Raw genomic sequence first — 21,146 nt, 5'->3', positions numbered from 1 at the left:
TTCTGTTAGTAAATAGATGAACTACCTTTCACTTAGTACATTTTTATCCCGGTGGTTGGGCACTTAGTATGTAGTCTGCTTGCTCAGTTCTAACCAAAGATGTTTGCCATCGAAATCTCACCTCCCTGAAACATTACTTCAGTAGATTAGCTAATTTCAAAAAAAGATATTTTTTGCTCACTCTTCTGGTCTGAGCATTTCCTCTTACATTTTTAATTCCTCCTATTTACTTCTCAGGCTCCTGCCAATGTACAGTTTTTATAACCTTCTCTCTGAGGATCAGCATTGCACACACTATGCAAGAAATACGTTTCCGTAGCTGATCTGTAACTGTTGCTCTGTATATGACATTAGGGGGAGGACTCTTTGACCCTTTTGCCAGAGAGAGGTACTTTGAATGGACCAGTTCTTAGATGAGTTGCATTGGTTTTACATGATACCATATGCTGTTTGACAGGTGTACGAAACAAACAACTACTGTATCTGCCAAAAGTTACTAAGCTGTGCATTGGAGCCTCCTGCAATATATAATAGAATGGATGCAAGATCAGCATAATTTGTGCCTCTCTCAGAATGGTGCTATCATTTTTTGATACTCCCAGCCTCCTCCAGAAAATAGATTTAGCATCCTTAAATCTCTCCTGAACTGCTCATGTCTGGTAGTATATAGCATACTATGAGAGCCACTGAACCAGTTTCATAAGGAAATGTTAATAAATCAATGAAGTGGCATGTAAATGATGGAAGATTAACTGCTCACATAACCAATACAATAAATAATCAAGAGAATCCAAATTTAATCATGCTGAGTAACTTTGCTTGTACTAAAAACCCATCCACTTGCCTACATAAATTTGCATATTTTGCTAAGTGTTTCATTTCTCACATAAAGCAGATATCATGAGGTTCAGGGCAAAACACATTAAGGTCTGAAAGGTGCGGTACATCAGCTTCAAGACTGGAGATAATATCTATCACATAATTTACTTTCAGGTATTAATTTACAATATGAGAGATAAAGTAACTGGATTTTCAACAGAATGCGGTGCCTTAAAAGTTCAAATTCATTGTGTGACATTTAATCAAATGCACAAATATTTTCTTCTACAAGTTTAGCTATATTGCTTCATTATTTTCAAAACAAAATGATAATTAATAGTTGTAAAAATAACCTGAAGATGGAAAATGAAACTTTCTATAGAAGTAAAATAAGCAATATTTATGGGAACTTCAGTGTTAATACCATAAATGTTGCTGGGGAAAGAATTATGGTTTTGATACAATGGAGTTTGCAGATTCTTTCACATGCCCTATAAATAGTGAATACCCAGATCTGGAACAGAAACTACATGCAGCAGCTGTTAAGTGTGTATTGGACCACAAGCCTGTCATAAACGTTGCCTCTTAATCTGAGAGCATCTGCTTTTTCATTTCCTTTAAACCAACCTCTGCATTGTATTTAATCTGAAACAGAATGATTCTCCTAATAGGTGCAACAGTGTATACAAATTGAAAACCTTCTTATTAAACTAAAGCTTGTGACTACAGACATTTCAATTAACACCACAATATCTTCTAAGGAGGATCACTCCAACATTTGGCACATCCATAGGTTGCACTGCATTTGTGAAATTGAATCATTAGCAAATTAGCAGTGCAGATGCCAAGCAAAGCTAAGGATGAAAAGAGATCCAGCCCTGTTACTCAGTTTAATTTTTGTATCTAAACTGCTAAGGGAACATGTGTAGGCACAGAAAGTGCTTAACATGACAATGAGGGAAATATGATGTTAAAATGTTTTCATGGTTAGAAATAAGGAAACAGACACCATTTTCATGTCCTCTTCTATCTACATGGTAGATTTTCACAAACATTGGCACCAATTTTCAAAGGTGTTTAGAGGTATTGGATGTCTAATTTGAGACACCTTAAAAGGAATATATTTTCAGAAGGCAAGTGCTCAGAATTCCTGAATATCAGGACCCTATAAGATGTCTCAAGTTAGACAGTCAAAAGTTCACTTTTGAAAATGTAGGCTATTACTTGAAAGGAGACATGATAAAAGTATGTAATATAATGAATGATCTAGAGAAAATAGCTCACAAACTTCTATTCTTCCTGTCTCCTAATAAAAGAACAAGGGGACAAAAGAACAAGGGGACATTCAATGAAAATAAAAGATGAGAAATTCAAACTGATGAAAGGAAATATAATTTTCACACAAGCTGTGATTAAACTGTGGAATTCATTGCCACATGAAGTTGCTGAGGCCAAGAATTTAGCAAGATTCAAAAAGGGATTGGATATTTATATGGATAACAAGAATATGTAGAATTACCATAATTAATTATAACAAACACATTTGTGGAAGAGATATTAAACCTCATGTTTAAAGGCTTCAGAGGGGTAGCCGTGTTAGTCTGTATCAGCAAAAACAATGAGGAGTCCTTGTGGAACCTTAGAGACTAACAAATTTATTTAGGCATAAGCTTTCGTGGGCTATAACCCACTTCATCAGATGCATGTAGTGAAAAATACAGTAGGCAGGTATAAATATACAGCACATGAAAAGAAGGAAGTTGCCTTACCAAGTGGGGGGTCAGTGCTAACGAGGCCAATTCAATCAGGGTGGATGTGGCCCATTCCCGACCGTTATGTTTATGTTATGTTTATAGGCGTAAGACTATCTCTAGCTGTTTGAGATTAGGAGGAGACATAAATGTGGAGGCTAGATTACTCCACATCTGCCTTCTTCCTACACATTCATCAGAAGTGTCTGGGTTTGGCCACTGTTGGAGACAGGACACTGGACTAGACACTCAGTCTAATCCAATATGACAGTCTCTGTGATCCTAAATTTTTATGGATCTTCCACAAATTTTTGTTAGCATCAAATAGAATGCTAGATCTTCTTGTTAGCCACATAAAGAATCCATATACAGAATACTCAGACTCTGCTCAGAAGAGTTTCATGTTACCCTGAATGGCTTCCCAAATCAGTTATATAGAAACAACAACATTTGAACAGAGAAACAGTATACTTATCCGACCACACAGAAGCTCTGTCTTTCTAAAGCTTAACACACAGGTTACACATGAGGAGTGAAATTCCATATCTTAAGTTGTAATCAAGTGGTGCATAGGGCCTTGTGCAGGCCTCCCTACACCCTGGGTGACTTTCACCCCGCATTAAAGAAAAATAATCAGTTAATAATAAGTCTCATTTTATTTGATGACTACAGCCATGTGCTTGGTGCTATAAAGAACAGTAAATAAGACACAGTCCTGACCTTTGCATGGTGTGAGAAATAATAAAATGACATTCTAACTAATCACAGAATATTTTTAAAATGTTGGTCTTTATTTTCTTTCCCTTTTGAACCCAGGTGAAAATATAGAAATGAAAAAGACTCATTAGAATTTACTTCTCCATAAGCATTGTGTACCGTATTTATTTCACTCACCATAAAGGAAATAGTCACTATTCGTTGTTTATAATCACACTTGCTGATAATACTCCCATTTTGAAGTTGTCTCCAAAAATAAAGTTAAAGTCAGCCATTTTTGACTTCAGGGAAATATCTCTGTTGATATTGTGATAGATGTTCAGTAAACCAAATGCTTGTTTTGTTAAATCCCAGTCTCTCTTTCATACAATGGACAGAAAAATTGATCCAAATTTCCCCAGAAGGAGTTACCTAGATAGGAACATTTGCTGACTGCAGTATATTACTTGAAATGAGAATTGTCTTGATTTATTTTTAAAGTAAATAATAATAATAAAAGCAGCTTGAAAAATGTTTGATTCTTGAAAGAAAACAACAAGAAGGTTTTGTTGGCACAAAATATTTGTAATTAATTCTATCAACCCCCAAACTTCCCCTTTTGTTGACAAAAAATGCACTGCTAAAGTATGCTGCCATTGTACAATGACTCTGGAAGGAATGAAGACTAATAGCTTATGTGCATAGGGAGAGAAGACATCTAGAAGGAGAATAGTGGGAGTTCTGTTCATCTAAAGAGAGCAGAATATTGCAGTGCCTGGTGGTTTCACCCTACATGCCCAGAATGCTGGAGTTACCAGTTCCTCCTCTATGCTATGGAAATGGCAACACGGTTTAACTCTGCAATTAATATTGCACATACGGAGTGAAACTCACCCTCGTGCACAGGGCCAGCAGAGGCCAGAACAGTGGGGCAGATTCTCCACTCTGCTTCGGTGCAGTTCAGGGTGAGTAGTACAGGGAACCAATTGTGTCTTTATAATCCTCAGCCACCTAAGCTTGGGACAAATTAGAGCTGTGCCAGAGCAAGGTAGAATCAGGAGTTGGTGCTCCCCTCCACCACAGTGATCCCTATCCCACTAAAACTCCACCACAGAAAAATGTCAGCATACACTCCAGATACACCAGGATAGGGGGAGAAGCCAGGGTTTATGCCATGGAAAGTGATCTTAGTGGATTGGAGAATCTAACCCAGTAGATGGAAGTTAACAGCCACTTGTAGATTGTAGAACAGAATTTTGCCCATAGTTTGGAGACAGATGTAAAATGCATTTTGAGGTTTTTCTTTCCTTGCCAGACAGAACAACAGAAACACACAGATATTCATTTTTTTCTAGTAGCAGGCTGTCTGTCAAGTTGGGTTGGCTAATCCATACCGTGTAATTTCTTAGATGACATGGAGCCTTAAACATGTCCCTCAAAAGCAAGAAATAAGAAAAAACACTTCAGATATCATAGGGTTACTGTGAATGCTGAAGACTACAATTATATTTTGATATTAATCTTACTATTGCAATTTGATTGTTGTGATCTGCTCTATCAAAATGCAAAAGACAGTATAAATCTTTTTAAATAGAACGCTACACCACTGCAAAGAACTGACGTTTCTAAGTACTATAGAAACTTCCAAACATCTAAAATAATTCATTAAAATGAGATAGCTTTCTGCTGCAACCTACTTGGCATGGAATATCACACTGAGTAAAACCAGATTCTGCATTTTTTTATTGTGTTGTCTGTTTCCATTCACAATTACCTCTAATGTTTTGATGTCTTCATAAGAAAACTGCACAGTGGGAACCCCAAGATGGTTGATGAAATAATCAGAATCACCCTGCATCTGCACAGAACTCACATTGGATCCTGGGCACTTCATTTTCCCCAGACATGTGAGGCTCTGTCTCTGAAAAAAAACAAAAAAACAAATCAAGAGTTCTAGTTATTTAATTATTTGCAACTGACCTATAATGACTCACAATGATATCTGATATTTATTCAGCATTTCAGCCTGAAGGACTCTAAAGTAATTTAAAAACACAGGCCAGATCTTCCGCATGCAAATCAGCATGCATCAATTCACACCAGCTAAGGACCTGGCTACATATATAGACAGGAATAACTTCATCCACCATTTAAAGGCAGCAACCTCTGTGGTGGAATGTTTAAGCGTGCACAGCACCATGGCTGATTATTTCAGAGTAGGAAGTGACGGTGAATATCATATTCAAATGAAAGAGTGGTGGGGGAATTTAGGCAGGCAGATGCAATTACCCAAATTGGCCATGATTTGGGGGGTTAGCAGCCTACTCTTACAAAGAGTGCCATGGGATCTTTAATGACCATGATGGGATCAAGTTTTTATTTGATTAGCACAATGTTCCTGTGACCGGGATCCTATCGGGGGGGGGGGGGGGGGAGGCGGCACTCTGAGATTGCCCAATTGGGGCAAACTGCAAAGAATGGGGCAGATGATCCCTCAAACTGGTGGTTATTTCTAATACTTAGATTCACCAAGCCAGCAAAAAAACAGCTTCTACAACACCTTCCTGGTTACGCAGAACCCAAAACACAGTTCCTTTAAAGCAAGCCAGCCTTGGGCTCCCACCCAGACTGCCAAGTCAAATATGATGAGGATTACTGAAAATCTTGTTCATCATATAAAAAGTCCTACCAATCCCAAAGGATGGGACAAATTACCCAACAGGTTAAGGACTATTTCAGATCTTACCCAAATATAAGCTTACAGCCAATTCTTATTAACTAAACTAAAATGTATTACAAAAGAAAAGAGAAAGAGTATAGGTTAAAGGATCATTATGCCTACAGGCATGAATAAAATTCTTAGGTCAGTTTCATAGTAGAGATGGTGAGCTTTAGAGTTGCAAAGAGTTCTTTCAGAATTAGTTCCATAGGTTATAGTCCAATGTCCAATATTAGGGTGACCCAGTCTGGAGCTGGGGACCTCAGTCTTGTGACTCAAACTTCCCCTCATGAAGCCTTAGCAGATCTGAGATACAGGATCAGGGCCCAAGAGTTCTTTTTATAGTTTCCTGGCAGTCTATTCTCTTGACAGTAGGTGAATAATAGGTGAAGCATTTCCTAAGCATCACTGATAATTAGCTACATGGATTAGCATAAGGTAACTACCTATCTCCCACCATTTGCATATAGTTTATTACATACTACAAAGAGAAATGAAGACAATGATATTACCACATTCACAGTTCATCTAAATGTTAATATTCCATTTTGATCTTTGAATCGATAGAACACAGTGACAGACCGGAACCCTCTGGTTACATCGTTAACCTCTAACAAGATATAGGTAAACATAGACTACTACAGTCACTATCTTCTTCCAATTCTCTAACAATACAAGTCTACATTTCAAAGCTGTAATCTAACATGGCTATGTTAGCTATTTATAAGAAATGGCCCTAATTACCATTTACATACTTTCCTAATATGTCTTTAAAGGTCGAATTTGGGTCATTTAGCCTTCAAATTGCTTAACCCTTTCTGGCTCAGTGTCACAGCTCCCTAACATCAGAGTTCAGAGTAGCAGCCGTGTTAGTCCGTATCCGCAAAAATAACAGGAGTACTTGTGGCACCTTAGAGACTAACAACTTTATTAGAGCATAAGGGGTTTATCAGAGGGGGTTCCTCTGAGCTCTTTAAGTTTGATTACCCTGTAAAGTTATTTTCCATACTGATTTTACAGAGATGATTTTTATCTTTTTCTTTAATTAAAAGCCTTCTTTTTAAGAACCTGATTGATTTCTCCTTGTTTTAAGATCCAAAGGGGGTTTGGATCTGTATTCACCAGGAGTTGGTGAAAGGAAGGAGGGGGGAAGGGTCAATTTCTCCTTGTTTAAGATCCAAGGAGTTTGGATCTGTATTCACCAGGGAATTGGTGAAGGGGGGAAGGGTCAATTTCTCCTTGTTTAAGATCCAAGGAGTTTGGATCTGTATTCACCAGGGAATTGGTGAAAGGTTTCTCAAGGCTTCCCAGGGAGGGAATTCTTGAGATGGTGGCAGCGGACCAGAGCTAAGCTGGTAGATAAGCTTAGAAGTTTTCATGCAGGCCCCTACATTTGTACCCTAAAGTTCAAAGTGGGGAGTTGTAGCCCACGAAAGCTTATGCTCTAATAAATTTGTTAGTCTCTAAGGTGCCACAAGTACTCCTGTTATTTTAACATCAGAGTGATGCAGTAGATATCTGGTCATCTCACTTGAAATGCCAATGTTCCATGAAATGTTGGCAATTTAAAGGACTGTGCTGCAGTGGCTCACAGACAGGGGTTAAGGAGTGAAATGCAATGAAAAGATTGAAACTACATAGTACAAATTTTCTGTGCTATTGATTTAAAAAATTCTGTGCAATAATATCTTCATAATCCTTGTTCCACAGGAGTACTTAATGGCAAAATCTTAGCAAGGAAAGTGCAGTAAATGAAAGCTGAAAGCTAGAAAATAAACCCAAGACTGAGTACTAGCATCATGTACTAATGTAGCTTTCAAATGCATTAGGTAATTATAAATAGGCAAAAAGGCTTTCAATATCTATTATAGAAAATAAGCTGCCTAGCTTTTCTTAAGAATAGTAAGAGGTTAAAGTAGTCCACACTATTTGGATGACAGTCTGTATAGTATATTACAACTCCTTAGTGCCCTCTTTGTAATTTAATAGCATGTTTCATAAGCGGTTTGTTCATCCTTTAACATTTAAAAAAATAAATACATGAGACTAGTCAATTACAAATAAAGAGCCAGGTCCCTCTTTCTTCCTCATACAGAATAGAGCATGTACTACACCACAAGTAGTGCCATCTCCTTCAGTCAGATTGTGCTGGAGGAAGGCATAATTCAACATGAATAAGAGCATTGGAATCTGGCCCCAAATTTATTTAAAGTACTTTGAGGTGATATTCCGACTCTGACTCCAATTGTCAATTATTTTGTGGTTGTGCACTCTCATTTTCATTTATTCTTGAGTATTTGTTTCTCTCCTACTGCTGTGTGAAGACCCATCCAAGTATCAAGGGAATCTGGCTGACTATCTAGCTAGAAGAAAAAAATGGATCTGTCTCTAAACAAAGGGCCAGCTTCTCAGCTAAAGTAAATTAGTGTAGCTCCATTGACATAAATGGAGCTAGAACAATTTACACCAGCCAAAATTCTTGCTCTTTAAAGTATAGAAAGAACATAAACAAAAACATATATGAAAATTAAAAATTAATCGTATGTGCTCCTTGTAATCATAATTGTTAAAACATTTCAGACAGAAGTTTGATTTTTAAGTTGATGGAGTCCTTTCATTCCTGGTGTCTCACTTAACCTCCCACCCATTCTTTAAATAGTAGTTTTCAAACACATTAGGCAGACATTTAACAATTTCACAATGTGTGACTGTTTAAAGTGAAAAATCCACCCACTCAGTACTGTTATGAAACCAGCCAGATCCTGTACTCTACGTACTGGGAAAGGTTGTCTATAGATTAATATGTTTAGCTCTCTTATGTGATCAAAAGGAAAGAAAAGGCAACCTTCACTTTTCAGAAATGTTGGAATCCTTGTCTAGAAAGAGTGGTATACTGGAGAGTATCTTTCACTGGCCTTCCTTACAGGCCTGATTCTGTAATCCTCACTCATGCCGAGCAGTACTTACTGACATAAATAGTCTGATTGAAGTCAATGGCTTTATTTAATAAAACTGAAGTCACATTAGAAGCTGCAGAAACTTGTCTGATGCTTCTTATATACTCAGTTCAATAAAGAGATGTTTAAAAATAACTAACTATACCTGACTTTCTTACTTTAACATATATGATCCACATCAAAAATGCAATATGACTTACGTGTCCACATACAAATACACATCCATAATATTAAACACACACATACACACACCATTTAAGAGTTTCTGTTTGTGGAAACAATGCAGCAAACACAACTGCTTAGTCAAAGACAAATCATGTAGTGAAAATGTGTACACTATAGGTTAAAATGGATGGTTAAGTCCAAAATAACTTTTTTATATATCTTTTATGAGCTAGACATTTTCAGGGGTCGCCTAAGAAATACCAGTCTAGTAGCATATTTTTTAGCTTGTGAAATTAGTGGCCTTCGGTAATTCCATTGCCCTCTGCCCCCACAGCAGAGAAACACACATCTGATGTACAGTACTAGTACATGGTTTCAATGTTGAGTACCTTTTTGTTTCCTACATGACAATGTTACAGAGACACCATCCCTCTGTATGTTGTATTAGAGTAATCTGACTACTATCAGGATTATGCAAATTGGTAAATAAAGTCTGGAAATGTATATCACAAAATTGTGCAAAATGGGATGTTCACAATAAACCAAGGATCGACAACCTTTGGCACGCAGCCCATCAGGGAAAGCCGCTGGCGAGCCGGGACGGTTTGTTTACTTGCAGCGTCCACAGGTTCGGCCAATCACAGCTCCCACTTGCCACGGTTCACCGTCCCAGGCCAATGGAGGCTGCGGGAAGAGGTGGCCCAGCCCATGCCGCTTCCCGCAACCCCCATTGGCCTGGAACGGTGAACCGTGGCCAGTGGGAGTTGCGATTGGCCGAACCTGTGGACGCTACAGGTAAACAAACCGTTCCGGCCCACCAGCAGCTTTCCCTGACGGGCTGTGTGCCAAAAGTTGCCAATCCCTGCAATAAACCATTAACATTTGCAGATTTGCTTGTATCTCCATGTAAAAATGGATCTTACTGCTATTGAAAATTCAGAGTTTGAGCTTTTGAATATCTATAGTGTTTCACGAAAATTTCCAGCATTTTGCCAAGTCAGAACATTTTTGTGAAAACAGAATGAAATGTGAAAACCTCAAATGCAGAGATTTATTAATTTAATTGAGAATATTTCAGAGGGCTCTAATTGTCATTCATTACATTTTACATGCTAATATAAAACTATTTTTCTTCACTCACACTCTGATTTTCAAAGCTCCAAGCATCTGTAATAGAACCTATGGGTGCTCAATACCTCTGAAAAGAAAGATTGTGTTATAGGACACCAGGCACCCAAAATGAGAGGGTATTGTGCCTAAGTATTACAACATACACACTGATATTTTCCACTGATCTGAGATTTTGCACAATATGCTGGTTAACATCTTGGTACCAGCAGTGCTTTGCCATCGAAGGATACCACATTAAAAAATATCCATTAATTTCCAACTGCAGGAGGAGACAGCATGGATTGTTAGCATTAATTAATTTGTCAGTGCATTTATCTTGCTTTTCAAACCATGATTTCTGCTAGTTTTTGCTGTTCAGCAGCCTCAAGTTATAATACTGCCAGATTTTACCAGGCACACCATATGAAATCTATTTGCTATATGGTGTAAATGAACTTTTAAAGGGTTCAGTCTGAGGAAAAACCTCCGTGTGATGGGGCATTCACCCCACACCAGCACGGATTGGGTTAAGGTGGCAAGAGAGACCAATTAAACTATAGGCTGCACCTCAGGGAAAGCCAGGGAGTGCTAAGGCCTAATTGCTGATGAAGTCCAGCTGGGGAAGGAGCGGAGCTAGACATGGTTTATAATGAGAAGAAGTTGGCAGTAGATTGGGGGCAAGGAGACTGCAGGGAGGGGAGCCTGCAGTCACAAGAGGGAAAGGTGGAGCCTGAGAAAGGCAGGGTAGGCGCAGTCCAGGGATGGAGCAGGAAGGGTGTGAGAGGGATGAACCTGAACTGCTGGTTTGAGCATCCCTGGATTGGAACCCGGTGTAGAGGGCATGCTTGAGTTCCCCTAACAGCTACTATGGGAGTAGTGAAGTCAGCATGGTAGAGATGGAGACTGCCTGAGACTTTGAGGAAGGAGACACTGAGACTACCTCAGAAGGAGAGGATAATGGTGACCTGGCCAGAGGGCTAAGCCATAAAGGAGAAGCACTGAAGCTCCAGACCAGTGAGAGAGGAGCCACAGAGTGAGTGACTGAGGTAATGGGCTGAGCGACCGCTGGAGAGGATGCTGACAGTGGCGAGCTGATTCCCCAGATGAGCCACAAGGAGGCACTGCCAAGCAGTGAGTAGCAGACCCTGTGATAGTCTCTTATTGGATTTCTGGGCATTTTGTTTACATTAGATATTATGGGTTGTATTTCCCTTTTTATCTTCTGCAAATGACCTGGTCGGTTTCAGATTTACTCTGTTAATGTGATTAAAATGCAATGGAAGCCATGCTATCTCAAACTGAAGAACTGTGTCAATAATCTATTTTTTCCCCTATGTGTATCAGCAGGGTGACTCTAGATCAGGGGTGGGCAAACCTTTTGGCCCGAGGGCCACATTGGGGTTGCAAAACTGTATAGAGGGCCGGGTAGTGAAGGCTGTGCTTCCCCAAACAGCCTGGCCCCTGCTCCCTGTCCAACCCTTCCCACTTCTGGCCCCCTGACTGCCCCCCTCAGAACCCCAGACCCATCCAACCCCCCTCACTCCTTGTCCCCTAACTGCCCCCTCCCGGGACCCCATCCCCATCCAAACCTCCTGTTCCCAGTCTCCTGAGTGCCCCGACCCCTATTCACACCCCCACCCCCTGAAAGGCCCCCTGCCACCCCACGCCTATCGAACACCCCCTTCCCTGTTCCCTGAACCCTATCCACACCCCTGCCCCCTGAGACTCCCATGCTTATCTAACCCCCCCCACACACACACACATTCCCCGTCGCCTGACTGCCCCCCAGAACCTCCACCCCATCCAACCGCCCCCTGCTCCCTGTCCCCTGACTGCCCCCGGGATCCCCGTCCCTTATCCAACCCCCCAGCCCCGGCCCCCTTACCATGCTGCTCAGAGCAGCATGTCTGCCAGCCGCACTGCCCGGCCAGAGCCAGACACACTGCCGCGCTGCTCGGCAGGAGTGCACAACCCCGCCGCCCAGAGTGCTGTGCGTGCGGCAGCGTGGCTGTGGGAGAAGGGGGACAGTGGAGGAGGGGCCGGGAGCTCAAGGGCCAGGCAGGATGGTCCTGTGGGGGGAGGGATAGCTCGGTGGTTTGGGCATTGGCCTGCTAAACACAGAGTTGTGAGTTCAATCCTTGAGGGGGCCACTTAGGGATCTGGGGCAAAATCAGTACTTGGTCCTCCTAGTGAAGGCAGGGAGCTGGACTCAATGACATTTCAGGGTCCCTTCCAGCTCTATGAGCTAGGTATATCTCCATATATATTATGTGGCCCGCAGGCTGTAGTTTGCCCACCTCTGCTCTAGATTCTGAGGTTGGTCATTCATTATATCTTTACAATATTTTTTCACATATAGGTTTTGACTATGTCTAAAATCAGAGCTAACTCAAAATAAGTAACTGAAGCTCTGATCCAAAGGCCACTGAAGTCAATGAGAGTCAACTGGATCAGGCCCTACGATGGCTTAGTGCCTCCTAGAAGACCTCTCAGGAACTGCTAGAGACTGATTTAGACTCTTGTGAGGCAGTAATGGGCAAGTCACATGTTTGACAGGACACAAGATGCCAGGGGAAAGTTAAAAAGGAAGACAATATTTCACAAGATGAAGATGCAGACCTTCAGAAACTTTCAATCTGATACATGAGACGTGAACAGGTTTTCTGGTCAGCCGGACTGTCAAGATCAAGTTATATAATATCCATCATTGTGACATCTCTCATCTGTGCTCCAAAACCTACTTGTTTAGCATCAGCAGTGTAAACAAAGATCTTTTTAGTCATCCCACAAAGGAGGGCTGCTTTAAAAGTGCAATCAAGGTTCCACAGAAGCAGCAGGAGAAGCCCAGCAGATGGGCTGCATCTGTACATCCCTTGGCTGCATCACTGCAGTCCTTAGCTCACCTGCTATGCCCCCTTCCTGGCCAGCTCTCCCCACTCTGGGGGTCAAGGCTTGCCAGCTGCAGGACCCCCAGTGGAATAGGGGTTTCAAGCCCCTTGTGAACTTCTGACTCATTTAGGTCAATGGACCAAATCCAGAGTTCCTTACTCAGTCCTTACACAGACATGGTAAATAAGATCTGAGTTTTTTTTAAAAAAAAGCTGAATTAAAGATTCAGGACTGGCCCACTGAATGTTGCAGATGCCCTGCACCTCAAGATTTTGCCTTATCTGCAGAATATTTTGTGGCTCATCAGACTTCATTCAACAAAAAGTGGCTCTTTGGTTGTTGAAAACTGATTGTACAATTTGGTCTCTCTGAAACACTTGTTCCTTAAAAAACAATTCCTCGTTGCTCTATATAGAACAACATAAGGGAAGACTTTTTATTATGACAGTCTAATAAAGTCTGACGTTTTGTGACTGTTTCAGAGTGAATGCTCACTGACTATCACATAATACTTCATGCTTTTCGCAACAACACATAATAAACTTGGGCTTGTCTACATGGGGACAAGTTAATCTGAATTAACTACAGGTGTGAATTTAAACTGGATAAGTTAAACCTCAATAACCCCCACATGGATGCTTTTATTCAGAATTAATTAATTTGGTTTCGATTAATTTATTTTTCCCTTTAGAAACCGCCACTTTTTAATCCTGATCAACAGGATTCTTAAAATGAAAAGCTTCAAGACAAGAAGATATCACAACACAAATACATGCGTTCACTTCAAACTATATCAATTTCACTCCGTTCATCACTCTGCAAGTACACCGCTACCTCGATATAACGCGACCCGATATAACACGAATTCGGATATAACGCGGTAAAGCAGTGCTCCGGGGGGGCGGGGCTGCGCACTCTGTTGGATCAAAGCAAGTTCAATACAATGCGGTTTCACCTATAACGCGGTAAGATTTTTTGGCTCCCGAGGACAGCGTTATATCGAGGTAGAGGTGTACTGAATCAAAGAACCACTTCTCACTGTGAATGAATTGTGAAATGCAGTGGAAAAGAATATTGGCATTTCTGAGTCGACTGCTGGTGATCTTTCTGAAAAAGTGAGAGCATTGTGACACTCTAGCAATATGGAATAAATAAAAGCAAGAATAAGATTCCTTATTATTAATTATTTTTATTACAGCCTTAGATAATGGCACCAACGGAGGATGGCTGGACTGCACTCTGCTAGGCACAGTAAACAGTTGCTGCCCCAGAGAGCTCTCCATCAAGGTTATGATAAGACACAACAGGTGGATGAAGCAAGCAAACTGGAAGGGGAGAATGAAATAACATGAAGTTATTGTACATAACAAAGAGCACTAGTATTCAAATGATGGGGCAGATATACGTGTAGTCATGACAGTGCATTTTGATACAACATTCTTTAAAACTACATGTATATAAGAATGTGGCACACCCACAATGCTTAGAATCATAGAATCATAGAATATCAGGGTTGGAAGGGACCTCAGGAGGTCATCTAGTCCAACCCCCTGCTCAAAGCAGGACCAATTCCCAACTAAATCATCCCAGCCAGGGATTTGACAAGCCTGACCTTAAAAACCTCTAAGGAAGGAGATTCCACCACCTCCCTAGGTAACCCATTCCACTGCTTCACCACCCTACTAGTGAAAAAGTTTTTCCTAATATCCAACCTAAACCTCCCCAACTGCAACTTGAGACCATTACTCCTTGTTCTGTCATCAGGTACCACTGAGAACAGTCTAGATCCATCCTCTTCGGAACCCCCTTTCAGGTGGTTGAAAGCAGCTATCAAATCCCCCCTCATTCTTCTCTTCTGCAGACTAAACAATCCCAGTTCCCTCAGCCTCTCCTCATAAGTCATGTGCTCCAGCCCCCTAATCATTTTTGTTGCCCTCCGCTGGACTCTTTCCAATTTTTCCATATCCTTCTTGTAGTGTGGGGCCCAAAACTGGACACAGTACTCCAGATGAGGCCTCACCAATGTCGAATAGAGGGGAATGATCATGTCCCTCGATCTGCTGGCAATGCCCCTACTTATACAGCCCAAAATGCCGTTAGCCTTAGGGTTTGTCTACGTGGAGACCGAGTGTGTAGCAAGCTAGGATGTGAGTGTGCAGAGTGTATCCCAATCTGGAGTCAGAAGGCCTGTGTTCAACTGAAACTTCATTCAGCTTCACGCTTTATGAATGAAACATGGTGGCAGCGTTTGAGCTGTGTGTTCTCTGCAGTGCAGCAGCTGGAGTCATGGGACTTGGTTTGAAGTCCCCAGAGCCCCATGGATTTTGCAGATGCAAACTTAGCCTAGTGATGGACCAGGTGGAAGGAAGAGGACAAGCTGCACACTGACCTGGTCATGCAGGGGGATGACAACAGCAGGAAAGTAAAACGGTTACTTTAACTTATTGGAGAACAAGGCAGAGAGGTCTGCAGCACTCTGAAGATCACCACTGCCTCAAGCCTCAGCATAGCATCCCTATTGCTCCCCAAACTGTAGAGTGATACGAGTTTTTCACTAGTGACCAATCTAAAGAGGAGGAGATAGAGCCCTATGTTACAGTCTTACACACACTGGCGGCTACTTGCAATTTGGGGGACTTGTGAGGTTCCTGCCACTATAGAGACACCAGGAGTGGACTAAAGGAGTTGTGAGGCGTGCAGTGGCACCCAGATACGAGGTGACTACACAAGAGGGATGAGTGATCTGAGCCAGCAGACACAACATCCAGAGAGATCCTACAGAGTAGGGATGTAAAATCATAGAATCATAGAATCATAGAATATCAGGGTTGGAAGGGACCTCAGGAGGTCATCTAGTCCAACCCCCTGCTCAAAGCAGGACCAATTCCCAACTAAATCATCCCAGCCAGGGCTTTGTCAAGCCAGGCCTTAAAAACCTCCAAGGAAGGAGACTCCACCACCTCCCTAGGTAACGCATTAAAATGTTAACTGGTTAACCGGTAAACAGTCTTATTGGTTAACCCGCCTTAACTGTTAATCCCGAGCCAGCCAGCTGGCTGGCCCCAGCTGCCCCACACCAGCTGGAGCGGCCCCAGCTATGCCACCTGGCCAGAGCAGGTGGAGCAGTACTGCCTGGCTGGAGCAGCCCCAGCCCCAACCCCAGCCCCGCCAGCCGGATCGGCCTCAGCAGCGGCAGCCGGTTCAGCCTCAGCTGCGCCGGCCGGCCTTCAATCGGTTAACCATTTAAACAAAGTATTTTTAATCATTTAAACGGTTAACTTTTAAAATGGTATTTACATCCCTACTACAGAGATACTGAGATTATCACAGAACACAGAGACAGAGAACCATCCGGAGGCCAATCCCACATAGGGAGGAGACTCCAGAGAAACACATTGTACTAGACTTGAAGACAGGTGAATAGGACACAAAAATAGGTCACTCCCTGGGTGATCGTCTGTTGAGGAAACCAAACTATCTCAGACTACGTAACTGACTGAGCTTGTGGTAAAGATGGGACTTCAAGTTGGCTACGTGCTAGCAACTTCTGGCCAAAGGGACATAGGTTGGGGAATCTAGGTGTCAATTATTTGTTGTTAATGTTTTATATTAAAATGTTTGTAAAATAGGGAAATGTATCACGATCAGTGGAACTGGAGACAGAGGACCCAGGTTCACTGGAGAATCTGTTATTGAGGGAGCAGGGAATGCAGAGAGTTAGACTGGAAGCAACTCCACCACATGGACAGAGCAATTCACAGGGTTAAATAAAGTTCCACTTGCTCAACGTAAGCTGCATTCAGCTTCTCACTTGCTGGATGCACAGAGCCCCATGTTTTCGCAAATGCAAAACAACACAAACTGAAACAAAGGAAGAAAGGTTAAAATGACAAAACAAAAAACTCACCCTGCAGCAGTGGCTCCTGCAGCTCCTCTCAGGGATGGGACCAGCTCCCCACCCCGGGTGCTGTGACCTCGCCACCGGCAGCATCACTCATTCAAATGTGGCCCAACTGCCCCTCCGCCGTCATGACAGAAGGACAGTTGACCCAAACCTGAGCGGTGCTGTGACCCTGTGCACCACGTCACAATGTCTCGAGCAAGGAGCCAGGCCCAGCCCTGTGGGACAAAAGCTACCGCTATGGGTGAGCTTGCTCTAGACTACCTGTCGGAGGTATGTTTTCAGACTCTTGTTCCCTTTCACACACACGGCACAAAATCCCGGAAACACCTATGCACATGCTTAATTTCAAGCATGTGAGCAGTTCTAGTGACTTCAATGGAACTATTCATGTGCATGAAAATTACACAGACTAAAGACTTTGTAAGTTTGAGGTCTACAAGTTCTGCTAAAACTATGACTGCAAAGCAAAATTGGTTTCCTTTAGCTTTTCATTACATGGTAGAATAACTTTCTCAAGTTTTTAATTCTATGGAGAAAACATATTTGGCCAACTAACAGAGAAAAAAATGGAATGTTATTAAAATATCTTCATTTTCCATTACTGTCCATGCACATGATACTTTTGTTAATATAGACCCTGGTCCTATCAGCATTTAGGCATGTGTTTATCTTTATGCACTTGATTAATCACAATGAAATCACTGGGATTGTTCATGTGAGTAAAGTTAAGTATGTGCATAAAGGCCCAATTCTGCACCATTCAAATCAATGGGCGTTTTGCCATTGAACTGAAAGAGCATAGGATCAAACTCCAAATACCTAATGGGCCGGGGTCTAATCAGGGCCGGCTCTAACTTTTTTGCCACCCTAGGCAAAAAAGAAGAGCGCCACCCCGCCGTAACACCCCCCCCAGTGCCGCGCCGTTGACCCCCCCCCCAGTGCCACGCTGGGCCGCCGAAACCCCTCCCCCCCAGCGCCACGCCGGGCCGCGCCGGCAAAACCCACGCCCCCCCCCCAGCGCCGCGCCACGCCAGCGAAACCCCCGTCCCCCCGTCCCCCCCCGGAGCGAAGCACCATACCGGGCCGGGCTGGCCAACCCCCCCCACCCCCACCACGCCACCGAAGCCCCCGCCCCCCCAGCGCCGCGCCGCCGAAACACCCCCGCGCTGCCCAGCCGAAACAAAAAAAAAAAAAAAAAAACCCTCGAGCGACCCCTGCCACCCAAACATTGGCCGCCCCTTCTGAGGTGCCGCCCCAAGCACGTGCTTGGTCGGCTGGTGCCTAGAGCCGGCCCTGGGTCTAATACTATCTACCTATTCTCTTTCTTTACCTTTTATATACCTATGGCAGCATCCGGACAATTCTTGTTCACATGAACAATCCTTACTCATGTGAGTTATCCAATTAAAATAAAATCTGGAAAGAATACATCTTTTTTTTTTTTACTCAGTGCTTACTTGTACACAAGAGAACGTCTGTAAGTACTATGCATCTAAGAGCTAGCAGGACTGGGCCCTCTCATTTCATCCTACACCTTCAGAAATAAGCCCCAATCTGTTTTTTTGCTCAAGTGGAACAAAGATGAAGTAATAAATCTATGTAATTACTCGATAATGTAATTAAATAATGAGATTTGATGTTTTAAAATATCATTATCCTTCATGGTCCAATAGCGATATATTTGTGACACCAATGTACAAGATCAATAGTTCTAGTAACTTAATGTTTAACTGCTTGGTTCAAATTTTAGTTTACTAACAAGCACCAGAATGTAAAACACCCTTTAAAACATGAACCTGTGAGGCCAATTAACACTATAAGAATAAGTTCACCAATAAATATTTAACACTAATATATAGGGGGAATGTTTTACATGCACCACACTGCTTTTCCCAGTGTATCTTCATTATGAAGCAGATTCCAAACCATCAGTATTCTTTAAGCCAGTGGTCCCCAAAATTTGGGGCATGCCCCCCTAGAAGGGAATGAAGGAATGTGCAGGAGTGGGGAGGGGGGAACAGGGCCCAGGCCAGCCCCCACAGAGAGGGAGTGCCACCTAGCTCTGCTCCACTCTCGGCCCCCGGCCCCAGCTCTGCTCCGCTTCTGGTCTGCGGGTGTGGATATATTCCCTTACCAGTAAGGGAGGGCACGGGGAGAAAGAGTTTGGGCACCAGTGCTTTAAGCATTCTGAAAGAACAGTAAAGTTCATGGAAGGTGTTTTATATTTATTAAATAAAAGAAAATTTCCCAAAATGCAAGGGCTATTTTAAAAGAATAATCATTTTTTGCAGTAAAGAATATCTTATCCGTGAAGACAAATTTGCAAACAAATCCTAATCAGTGGGAAAGACATATAGAATAACCGCCCACTATACACAGCACATCAAACTTACTACCCATACAGGAATAGTGAGGAAGGCCATTAGGATTGCCATCATTTGCATTTTTTCTTGGAACATTCCTACTTATACTGCTTGGGTGGGGGAAGGCTTTGAGGGGCCACAAAATCAGGGAACTATTGAAAAAAAAGAGGCCAGCAGACAAAGAAGTTTGGGGGTGGAGAGGTCACAATAGGGTAGGGTGTGCAGAGAAGAGGAGGTGAGCCAAGAGATTCAGCAGAGGCATGTGTATCCACCCTCCCTTTTCCAGAGTGCCCCCGTGCAGGGTGCAAGGAAACTGTTTGGGAGCAATAGCACTTTCTCCTTTTAAACAGCCTAAAGGCAGCAAGGTTGGGGTGATGAGAAGCTGCTTTGCGGCAGGTGGAGGCACAGGGATGGCGGTAGGAGACTGGAAGGAGGAGCATGTTCTTTTCTGGCTGGCTCTCAGATGAAAGGGCTTCCTAGTCCTTCCTTTGTAGACCAGCAGAGGCTCTGGTTGGCAATTTTCAGCCAAACCACTCCTTATACGCACCCCCATGTCCAAAAGTAACGTGGTCCATGGACCATTAACCCTGTAGCAATGCTGCAGTACACCACCATGACCCTTTGATTCAACTTGGTGACATTTAGATGTATCATCAAACTGCAACATGCAGTGCTGGTGATTTGATACAATACGATGCTGCTGGCAAGGCAAATGTTGAATGCAATGTGAGATCATCATGAAGTAGGTATATGCTCTACTGGGGGAAAAACACAAACAAACAGAGTGCTACCCTTAAAACAATAGTATCTAGGGTAAAATTTTGTCCTCGTTGTTTTTGGCAGGTACAAGTAACATCACTTTGCCGTCTACCTACTGCTACGTAGGGGCAATAAGTTAAGCAGATAGACATCTAAAGTGCACCTGTAAATAACTGGGTAGCAAAACAGTTACTGCAAATATTCACACATGCAAAGTTGCAAGTGTAACACGGGTTTGAGATTGGAAAGGCATTCAGACTTAAAACTTTCATTTCTTGGTTTTGTTGTTTCCTCCTCCTTCCCCAAAAAAGCTGTCCTAAAGGTTTCTGTCACAGCATCGAGGACCTTCCCAGGCTGAAATCCCTATATTGCAGGCACCTTCGTTTCAACCAGCCCTTTCTCTTAACATTCCCAGCTCTGAATGAGAATCAAAATCTGGATCCCCTGCACAGGAATAAACTAACATGAAGCATTAAGACAGGTTAGGTAACATTTCAGATGTCTGAGACCTTTCCTTACAGCACTTCCAGAGGACCTACCCATCGCTGGCATAGGGAAGCTTTTCTTTGTTCCTCTTTGTAAGAATGAGCATGCAGCCTCCACAGTGCATCTGTTCTCTCTCCTTTCATGTTCATAGAGGATGTCAGTGTCATTACAGACTCACTGAGCATGGCCACCATATGAAGGGAAATTTGTTTCAGAGAAGATTGTTTCTTTCAAGAGTAAAATTTAATGGGTGATGGTTACTTTAGGATACAGTTCAAGGGATACTTAGAGGCCTAAACAGGTTGCTTCGCTGTGCCACTTGTGCTGCATAGGGTGCAGCCATCTACAAGAGCAGCAGAAATATTGTATACTTTTACACCCTGTTCAACTCAACTAGATCATATTCTGAGCTCAGTAACATCACTCTAAATGTGGAATAACTTCACTGAAGTCATGGCATTTCTTGATGTCCTGCAGTGACATCATATCATCAGTCAATCATCCTGGCATGACCATCTGACACCACTT

The 21,146-nt window shown here is 42.5% G+C and overlaps 1 protein-coding gene across 1 annotated transcript in view; it reads right to left on the bottom strand.

Moving 5' to 3' along the window:
* NAALADL2 (N-acetylated alpha-linked acidic dipeptidase like 2) overlaps positions 1 to 21,146 on the bottom strand; it is a 550,593-nt gene that overhangs the window by 177,230 nt on the left and 352,217 nt on the right. The window contains exon 9 of the mRNA XM_065411094.1: positions 5,041 to 5,187. Within this exon, the coding sequence (XP_065267166.1) occupies positions 5,041 to 5,187 (147 nt within the window). The remainder of the gene's footprint in view (positions 1 to 5,040; positions 5,188 to 21,146) is intronic.

Source organism: Emys orbicularis, chromosome 9 (assembly GCF_028017835.1).
Source record: "Emys orbicularis isolate rEmyOrb1 chromosome 9, rEmyOrb1.hap1, whole genome shotgun sequence".
In the NCBI taxonomy this organism is placed as follows: domain Eukaryota; kingdom Metazoa; phylum Chordata; order Testudines; family Emydidae; genus Emys; species Emys orbicularis.
This window is presented reverse-complemented; position numbering and strand designations above follow the sequence as displayed.